Genomic DNA, 11,607 nt, shown 5'->3' with positions numbered 1-11,607 from the left:
CAGGTACACTATTTATTTACACTCTAGAAATGGTACCTGGGGTATGTTTAATGCTTGGTTGCTTGTTCCACGCATGCATTTTAACAACACATGGGCCAATTTGATATACACCCTTTTTTTTTTATTAATAAATACAGAGACCCCAAAACAGAATATAATTACACTTTATTTTATCAGCTGTAGGAAAAATAAATGCATCTGAAATAGAAAGGAAAAACATGCATGGAACAGATGTTCCAGGGTCTTAAAGTGCACAAAGCTGGACATTTCCACATGCACGGCAAACAGTACTTTTAAGCAATTATATACTGGTAATACCCTAAAAATGCATTGTGCAGGAATAGACTATTTAAAAAACAAGTTAAATTATTATAGGTGTATCTAGGTCATATTATACATTTACAGTTAGATGGATGTTTCTGCAGATTCTTCATCTGAAGACAAAGTACTGCAATTCCACTACCATTCCCCATGCTCTAAATACAGTAAGCCAATTAGCTCAGAATAACAAAATCAGAATAATAAACACACAAGGAAAGCAGTGATTTTCTGCAGGATTTGTTACCAAACCTGTGTAGTTTTTCACAAGGTGTTTCCACTGCCCAGCATAATCAAATGGGGACCGTTTTCATTTTACCCATAATTAATTCATACAATGTTGCAAAGTGTAAATAGAGCAACAATATATATTACAGGACTAGCAAGACACAACTAATGCTTATTGATGGAGCTTTGTATCATTACCATTTTGCTATTCATTCCTTTTAACCCCTGGAGAATTATGCTGCCTGAAAGTTGTTTTGGGGCAGTAGAAACACGTCTAAAACACATGATAAACGTGTAATGTGTGCTCAGCTTGATACAAATCAGGTCCAACTAATTAATGTATCTGCAATGCTAGTAGAATAAGAATTTGACACAAGCCTGTTTTAATATAAAGTTTTAAATCCATTTAAATTAAAATGCTTACAATTTAAGTGCAAAAGAAGCAAACAAGTGATGTTGAAATGTTAACGTTATTTATGCTTGTTTTATGAATGACCGTTTAAGGCGGCTAAATTACTATTAAGGACCTAACTGTTGTATGGAAAAACTTAAGTTTAAGAATCATCCCTGTCCTTCTGCAATATAATTAGACTTTTGGGGATGTGCCACAGAGATCTTGCTGTAAAATTGGGATGACTCTATTCTTGCTGATTTTCAGCATTAAGTAAGGGATAAACAACAAGTGTTGAAACAGTCAAAATAATTCACTGTTTCGAGTGCTGTAAGGCACGAGAAACTGAATCATTTTCTTATCGATTCAGAGTTGTTTATGCCACTTAAAACATTTCTTCCTAATTGATACTTGTTCAATAAAAAGATTTAATGCATTGTTTGTTTTGTAATTGGATTTGGTTAGTTCAAACAGTTTGTCTCTTATATTGTGGGAATGTTGTCATGAGTTCCTCGGAGTGGAACTTGACAAATAAAAATAAAAACAAACTGTCATAATTTATAATTACAAAAGTGGCATTAGAAAAATAAAAATGCAAAAAACAAAGCAATGTGAAGCAGCGGAGAGTGAATTTATTGATCATTTTGCCAAACCTAAAACAGACGAAGACCGAAATATCATTGGCAGCAATCGGTTTTAGAAGTATGTACGTGGGCTGCAAGATTGTTTGAACAAGGGTTAAAGCCAGGAAAGAAATGCAAAATCTGAGATGAAATCTAATGTAAGTGGTGGGGGGGAGGGGGTGTATATGTTGAAATTAACTTCTTTGGTACAATATGGGAATACAACTGTAGCAGGGAGATACACAGGATCCTGCATAGAATGCAGTCTTTACCCTTGAATGGAAGGCAGGCATTACAAAATGTGCATGGAAAGAAAAATGTAGTTCTTTACTGTTAATGAATAGTAAAAAAAAAAAAAAAAAAAAATCTCCCAGAATGCCACAGCTATCCAAGAACACAGATTGACTGGCAATCAGTTAAGGTAATGCACCTGTTTGTAATTGAACAAGCCAAGAAAGTATAAAAGGGCAGGTTTCAAAGACAATAGCTGTCTGTGTGAAGGTAAGGACCAGTTTATAGACCTGAATACGGTTCACATTAAAACAAAGTTGTTTGTTAAAAGAAGTCGTGTTCCCACTGGAAGAAACACAGAACAAATAAACATACAGGTACCATCCTATTTAAAACCATACTTTGTTGTCGAGAGTGTTTTATCCAAAGACAGTGTTAGGAACGCAGAACTGTGTTCAAAGTTATACTGTAAATAAGCTTTATCATAATTTGTAATTACAAAAATGTTTTTTCCCCCCCATTGTTTATGTATAATTATTACTTTTAGCAAACAATATGAAATGCTAAACTGAAATGTGTAATATTATAAATGAACTAACTGTTGAAATGACTGCTGCGTAATAAAATGGTATTCACTTTTCTGTTGAATTTTTCTGACTCGTTTCGAATCAAGTTTTTTTGTGAATTTGTAGCACACTGAGGATTCATTAAATCAACAATTTATCTGCCCCACACACCACTTTTAGCCAAACAGACACTTTAGTAAGATTTGTAGAATTAAATCAATCAAAAGGTGACATCGCACAAATGTTTTAAGTCCTGATTAAATGCTCAGCAAAGTATCTTAAGAAAATGAAGAATTACAAGCTGATGACAATAATCTAGGTTTAAAATAAGTCACTGTAATAGTACAAACATCACTGTCATTTCTGTACACTCAAGCTAAGAATACATTTTTATTACAGGGTGTTTCAAAGTCTGGAATCACAGGCCAAACACCAAGAAAGGGTGTAATTTACACATTCAAAACACTGTCCATCCACATGTGTAAAAAAAGTCAGTCCTTTCTTCCAGGTCCAATAAAAGTAAGTCTATGGTTTCAGACTTTTAAAACATCCTGTATATTGTGTAGGCAGTTTGTTAATCTTCTTTGCAACCCTCATCAGCATCACCATTTTTCTTTGTTTCCTCCACTTTCGGGGGTGGTAGGTCAAGCCGGGCCCAGGTAATTGGTTCAGATTTCTTCATGGTGATCTCAATCTTAGTGGCTGTCATGTTGAGATGGCTCTTGCTAACATCAATAACCTGAGGGAAAGCAAACACATATTTTTTGTACTGTAAGAGACAGGATCTATTGTACATTAACTTTATCATGTGATATAAGCAGCAACCATATGATCAAGATGACCCTTGCAACTTCTATTTAACTTGGACTTCAGTGACGATTATTATGTAGGACACACACAAGCAAATAATTTATGAAACAGCATCAAATGAAATAAACACTTACTCCCCACATGCTTATTTTCTGTTCAAATTCCTTGTCGCCTTCAAATATTACATGTATATTTAGCTGTAATTAAAAAAAAATAAAATAAAAATAAAACACAGTTATCTTTGTAGTAAAAACAATAAATGTATTAAAACAAAGCATAAATTGCACCATGCAACCCCCAAGCGATTGTTAAAGCCCACCTGCCCCTAAATATCTTTGAGCACTCCAGACCTATTCACAGGAAAGATGACTAAACTCAGAACTGCAGAACACTGTAGTATAATAGGAAAGACAACTGTGCTCCAAACAGCACACTAATATACTTATGTATATCTTTGTCCATTTTTATTTATTTTCAAGATCCTAGGTTCATTTTTTTTCTATAATGTTACTCTGTGTATAAATCACTGACACATACCACAGAGCTATTTGCATCCACATAGCTCAGCTCTGGAATCGAGTTTTTGGCATAGATTGTAATAATCACTTGACCTCCAGTCTGATGCCAATCAAATCTGCAGGGAACAACTTTCTTCCCCTAAAGGATAAAGAAATACTGTATTAAAAAAAAACACACGTTTGCAAGTAGGACATATACTATCCCCCCTACCAACTGCAAAGTACTGTACTGTAATACAGGTTAAGATTTAAAGAACCAGTGTCTAGTTGCATAAACAGTTTAGTTTAATACATTTAAATCAATACCTTAGACGAGCGAAAACGTATCTGCAAATGTGAAAAGTAAACTTAATAAAGGTGTTTTATGCAAACAACCATAGGCACTGATAGTGAAATTAAAAAGGCTCAATTCCCTTGTAGATTATCTATACTTAATCAAAACTGCGTAACTATAAAGATGTATGCTGATGATGGAGTGCGCTTTAGGTGTAATGAGTAACATCAGGAAAATGTCAATACTTACAGAATCTTTTTTTCTCCATAAATGGTTTCCACTTGTACAGCCTTCTTGAGCCAAAAATGTGTTAAAATCTGAGGTTTTTCTTTTGCAGCAGCTATAGTACTTCATCCTTTAAAAGAAATACCATGAAAAATGAAACACATTGCAGTTATCTTCACCCTTAAAGGGTCAATCCATGATACTGCTTCTCAACAGTATAGCAATCAAATACAATTCTTTTCAATTTGACTTTTCCAAACCCTCTCCTGTGCAGCAGGTATAAAGACCCCACCTGACACCTATGACTCAGTGTGTCAGGTAGGGACCTAATAGCTACTGCAAAGCAAGTAAATTGGCTTCAACTGAATGAAAGTGAAAATAAAAATAGAGAGTCTGGAAAAAGCAATTCAGAGTTGAATTTTGTTGATGTGCTAATGATGGGAGGAATTTTGGATTTACCTCATTAAGCCTTATTGGTACAACATTAAAGCATATGAATTGAAAGCAGTTTGAGCTATTAATTAGGTTGTGGTTTTGAATAAATTATATATATTTGTTAGGACCCCAACCCAAAATATGCCCTCATCTAGAGGGGATTAATTAACATTTTTTAGAAGCCTGAAATCTTTGTGTTCGGGATGTGGTTGTCTTGCGAATGACCCCATCGCGATCCTTAACCCGAACCCGATCTGTGGAAGACCATCCACCTCAAGCAGTGAGCAGCAACGTCACAGTGCACGTCAATCTCCCAATTAAAGCTACAGTACTACGTTAGCTGCGCAGCACACAACAAAGTACCATCATTTTTGCTGTATTCAGAATAAAACACAAAAAGCAACCTAAATATTCTACATTTGTTTAATTCTAAAAAAATAGTAACATTAAAAAAAAATAATCTGAATAGTGCAACTGGTCCAGAATGCTGCTACTGCAAGAATACTGACAACTACAAAACGGGTTTGGGTTAAGTACATTTTCTGCATTGCGATGGGGTCATTCGCAAGACAACCCCATCCGGAACACGAAAAGATTTTGGGGTTCTAAATTTAAATGAACCCCAACCCGAAGTGGTCAAGATCTAGATGGGAGCATATTTCAGGTCAGGGTCCTAAGCTATATTAAAAAAAGAATAATAATACTTAAAAGAATAATAATTCTTAAAAGTAGAGAATGAGGACAAAAAAAAAATATTAATCTTATAAAGCACTATACATTAAATAAAATAGCAATAAAACATGTAACATTTGTAAAATAATCAGTGGTGTTTAATAAATCTTACCCTTCATGAAAAATAGGAACACCAGGGTGAAACCAGCATGTCTCCTCATTGCTTTCTGGCCCAATAAAGGTCTAAAATTGAATGTAATGCAAGAATTTTACCTCTATTCCAGATGCACACTTAAATATTTATTGCTCCAAAATCATTGCCAACGGTCAAGTAAATCCTCCAGTAATCTTTAAAACAGGATTGAACGTAGGTGGAGGTTCAGGTCAGTCATGTGTCCGACTATAGCCAGAGCTGTTGTACATTAACCCTTTGCGGTCCTATGTCGGACCTGGTCCGACATTGCAATTATTCCTATCCGGTCCATTGTCGGACCCTGTCCAACATCATCAAAAAAACGCAAAAAACGGGTTTCTAGTCTTTTTTTTTCCGGAAAAAGCCGAGAAAACCATTCAATGGCCGAGTGGGAGAGACAGGAGCCGAGACAAGCCGATAAAAAAAACAAAAAAAAGGCGTATCTCATGAATAGTCATACTTGCCCCTGGCATCACATAGGGGCAGTCATAAGGAAACAAGCTGGCTGTTACTGTATCAGTGCACAGAGACTATCACAGACATTTGTAGAGCTTTTTTGAGATGTTATAGTAATAAAATAATGACTTGGATTGCATTATTGAGGAGTTTGGTGATAAAACGAGTGATCAGGAGATGCTTGATCGGTATGTACGACTATTATTATTATTATTATTATTTAGTTCTTAGCATATGTGAAAGCGATAAAGAACGAAAGGGTGGGGCGGGGCTGGAGATGCCTAGTGAGTGTTTTGTTGATATGCAGGGCCTTTTAAACCCGTTTGACACAGGAAAAAAATACTTTTAAACAGCGCGTCTAAAATTAACTGCGCGTGTGAAAATAAATTGGACCTGACGTGCACTTAATAAATGGACTGCAAAGGGTTAACGTTCATGAGCCATACATACACGATAATAAATAAATAAATATAAATTACAACTGAGCCGACAGAAAACATGTAGGCTGTATGTAATTACCTTTAAACAGCCTCCGTTTTTACACAAGGTTCCAACTTTTATTTCATCGCTTTCTTCTTCTGCAAGACAATGAACGTGTTAATTTGAAAAAGGGTAGATAAGTGGACTAACATATGTTTTAATACTGCACACTATAATCCTTATAAAGAATACACTTATTAAATTTCTACATACATGTGTCATTACTCACATCAGGGATGCAAAGGTTATGATTTTTGCAAACCGAAATCCAACGAAACCGACACTGATAAAAGATAAAGCCGAATTCATTTTTGCATACAATGAAAAAGCGTCAGCAGTCTCAGCACTAAGCTGGCGGCAGTTTTCGGGAGTGCAATGCACTTTTCTGCATGTAGACGGTTCATTTTAACTTCCCATAATTTTAATATAATAACAAATCAAAAGTTATGACAAGACTTGCCCAATTGCCCTCAGCAGGGATAACCACGGCTTCATACATAGTCTTGGTGGTCAGATGTCTAGGGCCTTTTTATTTTTTTAGGTTTGTTGATGAAAGGTGATGTGCTGCAGTTCTACTCAGATGTGATTTGCCACTGACAACCGACTTACAGTATTTCATTCTTTCCACATTGTGTCTAACGGTATAATATTTTGGTATGACTGGTGCAATAACACTGTCTTTAGTTTATTTATCACAGTTTAAAAAAAAAATAAAACCTTTTGTAATAATGGAATGTCTCATTCCCTTGACTGAACAAATGCTGTTCGGTTTTACTGACAACACGTCAAAAACAGCTGGGAGATCTGATAAAAAAAAAAACGAACCAATCATAACAGACTTGCACCCCTAATTCAAATTAAGAAAAGTAACACATTCTCCTTACCAGTCTTTTCTGGCCCATTCTCAGCACTCAATTTGAATTTTTCCAAAGCCTGTTTAAGTGACGATGATACTTTCTGCTGTAGCCTTACAAAAGGTTCATCTGGACTGTCGGGAACATAAATTAACAGTTATTTTCAAGAAGAAAAAAAAAATTCAAAGTTTAAAAGAAAAACTTAGTAATAATGACACTAAATATAAAAGTTAATTTAATATTTAAAAAAATGCATACACCACTTCTCATTTCAAAAGGCAATTTTTTTAAAAAATTTCTGTTAAATGAACAAGGAACAGTCAATGTCAATAAAAATAGTAAAATTTTACATTCTGCTTTCTTGTCCATCTCAGATTTTATCTTATCGTTTACACTCCACATTCCCTCTAATAATCACTTAACTAAGCTGAAACATGCACTTATTTAAACTTAGATGGTTTTGAAGAGTATTCAAGGTGTTTTAAATAAATGTATACAATTCTATATAAAAACAAAACAGTTATCTTACCTTGGTCTTATTATTGAATCAATAGGTTTAGCTGCCTGGATGATATACTCGTTAAATTTTGGTTTCAGGTCTTCCAAATCTTTTTTATCTGATGATATTTTAACTTCTGGTTTGACAGGCTCAGGTTTTTCATTGCTATGCTGACCTTTAGTGCAACCCTTAAAATAAATTAAGAACAACAAATGAGTGATTAAAAATATATCTTACCCTTAAACTTTAAAACATTTAACTATGGAATCACTTTCAGCATCTTGGTTCAGTGTGTATGCTCTGTTAAACGTGGTTAACAGTGTTGCTAACAGTTAAAGTTTCTGCCAATTCAAGACATTTCATTTAATCCATTTACTTACCGCAATACTTAAGAAGTCAGAGAAGTCTGTTGTCCGCCGTTTACAGCAGGACCACCCCTGTCAAAAACAGACAAAACATTAAACACACTGAACCATTACTTGTCACACTAAAGTACTCTTTGAGAAAATTCAATTCGATTAGGGATAAAACAAAGCTAAAGCAAAAGACTGAATATTTAAAAAATATTTGCAGTTTTTTCTTTTAGCTTGTTTAGTTTTACAAATGCTTGTGTTTTTTTAAAATAAATAAGAGAATAGTTCAAATTACAATTCAATTGAGGGTAAACACAATCATTAGCGACCCTGGTGTCTTATCAGATGAGCAGATTATTGTAAAGATGGCACATTTAAAATTGAGTCAGTGCTGGGTGTTGCATTATGGGTTTTTTTTTTATAGTAAACTAGTCGGCTGTAGATAATTACAATCCTACTAGTAATCCTAGGATTCCTTACCAGTACAACAGTCACCTTAGGTAAAATTAATTTCATTCGCTTTTCTATGTTAAAAGTTCAATATTTTACATGGTCATGCTTAATCTCACATAAAAATACAAAATATGAGCTGTGCACATACAAGACGTCTAGCTAAGTAGAGAAGCTCTGACTTCAGGTTATTATGGTAGCCTCTACTAGTCCCTGTGCCTTTTGCTTACCGTCATGAGAAAAGTCAGGCAAAGGGGGTACTACATATAAAACCACTTAATGCCAAAACAATGGGTAAAAATAGGCTGACAACACAGTGCTCTCTTTCAGCATAATTGGGAATTACCTTCAAAGCATCATGAAACACAGGAGTGCCGGGATGGTATGTACAGCCATCTAGTGGAAGAGACATAAAACAAGAGACCAACAAATCAGAGAAACAATCATTGAAGAAAATGTTTTACAGCTATTTTACTGGATTTTAAGGCATAAGACTTTATATAAAAAAAAATTATAAAAACAAAACCCACTACAGGCAAGGGAGAAACTACAGTGCAAGTTAAAATATTAATGAATTAGGATTATCAGAAGTTAGGCCAAAAAACAAATTTAATTATAAACTAGGCTACCATACTAAAGTTGTAATTAGGTTGTAGTCTATGGCTCCTTTTGCTAACCCTATGATTTGCCAGAGCAAATGTCTAGATTGATAAATCTCATGCGGTTTATAATAGTGCATTGAATGTGCAAAGTTGATGCATAGATACTATTCAGTTCAACAAACACCCACAAATTATATATATTTATACAGCGGATCAGTTCTTAACAGATTCTACAAAAGGCTATACCTTTTACATGCTTTTCTAATGTGCACTCTATGTACAGTATGATAAAGTATTATTTTCCACAGCACTTACTGGCCAGGCACACTCGCTCCACCGTGCAAGTTTCAGATTCACCGAGGCCAGCAATGCATATACTAGCTCAGTACAACGTCTAAGTGTAACGTGATTTATTATTATTATTATTATTATTATTATTATTATTTATTTTATATTTTAAGTACGCCAGCACTGTGTCGGAAATGAAGAAACAAATATTCTACCATTGCATGGCTAGAACCTCATCGTAATATTATTTAATTTACACACAAAAATACAGTGTTACACAATTGTACTAAACATGATTTTTTAAAACTATGCCAGAGATGAAACAGGATTTTTTTTTTTTTTCACAGGCTATATTAAAATGTTATGTTCAACGCATTTTCACATGGCCTACTTTCTTACATTAAAAATAAAAGGCACTTTCCAAGAGACAGGCAAGAAGAATGTAACAAACTTGTAACTTTAATTGTGTAAGTTAATGGTGCGGGACATTTGATTTCAACGGTTTAAAATTGCTTCCTCTGGTGACCTTTCCAGAAAATTCTTCCGGCAAATGCAGGATGTCGGCTGCATTTGTAGGTAGTAATGCTTATTAGTAATGGCCTATTTCATTAAAAAATAATAACACGAGTCTGTAAAACACACATTTTGTTTCGTGTCATTAATTCATTATGAAAACTCTGCTTTCCTGGATCAGAGTATCTCACTCAGATACAAACAAACCGCACTCGTTCACATGTGGGCAGAACTACATTTCCAACAACAACAAATTGAACTGAAATTATTATTATTATTATTATTATTATTATTATACTCTTACCATCTTGGTTTTTGTCTGGGTCAAAACGTTGCCCGCAGCCTTTGTTGTAACACAGCAGAGACATACCGGTACTGGTAAATCTTTACAAAAAAACGAAACACTATTTTGTGCTATTAAAATATAAATAACGAACAGTAAACTGGTAATGTAACTGTTAACTGTATACAGTTTTCTTGGATGTTTAACTGACCGGTACTCAAGATAAGAATGAATGCTTGGAAAACGTAAATTACTTCTTCCGTTCGTGGTCTGCTGTTCCTTCCGGAAATAGCCGGGAACGTTCGCGAAGACTTCGACTTCGGAAATAACCGTAACCAATCGGAAACTTTTCTGAAGGTGTAGTTTTTCGTCACCATCCGCCTTACAGACGAACATTGACATCTAGAGGATCATTATACAAACTCAATACAAGAGGGTGGTGTAAAAAAATAACAGTTTGATGATTTATTGGTATTTTTAGTTCCATATTAACTGCTGTGGAATATTACATTTATGTTCATACATACAGGGGTTGGGCACCTGCAAAATGTCGCACAAACAAACGTGTAAATGTCCCACACAGGACTGAGTAATTCGTTATGCAAATTGTATTTCTTGCTGGCACATATTTTGTATGAGGAGAGTAGAGAGTACTTCTCTGATGTTTTTATTTTTAGATCCTTCTTGGTTTAAGGCTTTATTCTAGAATGTGCACTCTCGTGAGCAGGTTAGTGTCTATTTGGAACCCAAGTATGCACTGTTTTTATGGTTTAGCTTTAGAGCAGGCTGCAGCAGTCTGTACACAGTATAAAACTCTGAAAGGAAGAAAAACAGATGGACAGTACCGCAAAAGGACAGTAGGTGTCACTATTTATAGATACTGCACAGGAAGTGAAAGAGAAAAGAAGTGTGTGTTACTTACCTTACTGTTCATGCTGCTTGCTGCTGTGTTACTGAATAAAACCTGTTGGATTAAATTCCGTTTCCATTGTTCTCGCAACGCAACAAGATCCAGCTGTCGAAATCACTCGTCCCTCCTTTGACATCATTTTCTAGCAACAGGATGTAATAAGTGTCTTCAGGTGACATGGGTGGTTTGACTTACACTGTTCAAGGCTTTCTGATTTCAATGTTATGCATTAGCCGTAGTCCTTTTCTAAATGCACCTAAAAGTAACTATGTTATTTTTTGACATAAAATGTAAAGACTAACCACATTTAGTTACCTGTCTGAAAAAAGAACCATTACAGTTACAAGTTATTGAACAATGTAATCAGATTACAGTAATACGTTACATGTAATGCATTACTCCCCAACACTGTTCACATGTACTGTTAGATGTTTT

General features: G+C 34.8%; 1 protein-coding gene across 1 annotated transcript; it reads right to left on the bottom strand.

The window, feature by feature from the left end:
* Positions 1-148: 148 nt before the first annotated feature.
* LOC117972768 (cysteine and histidine-rich domain-containing protein 1-like) lies at positions 149-10,616 on the bottom strand. Its single transcript, XM_034922903.2, has 11 exons — positions 10,284-10,616; positions 8,923-8,972; positions 8,154-8,210; positions 7,804-7,961; positions 7,305-7,408; positions 6,460-6,518; positions 5,464-5,534; positions 4,209-4,314; positions 3,705-3,824; positions 3,302-3,364; positions 149-3,096 (listed from the first exon to the last, which is right to left on the bottom strand). The coding sequence occupies exons 1-11, from the start codon at positions 10,345-10,347 to the stop codon at positions 2,932-2,934; spliced, it is 1,017 nt and encodes a 338-aa protein (XP_034778794.2). The 5' UTR covers positions 10,348-10,616; the 3' UTR covers positions 149-2,931.
* Between the last annotated feature and the right edge of the window lie 991 nt (positions 10,617-11,607).

The sequence above is a fragment of the Acipenser ruthenus genome, chromosome 9 (assembly GCF_902713425.1).
Source record: "Acipenser ruthenus chromosome 9, fAciRut3.2 maternal haplotype, whole genome shotgun sequence".
Lineage (NCBI taxonomy): Eukaryota > Metazoa > Chordata > Actinopteri > Acipenseriformes > Acipenseridae > Acipenser > Acipenser ruthenus.
Note: the sequence above shows the minus strand (reverse complement) of the source record. Positions and strands in the feature narration are given on the sequence as shown.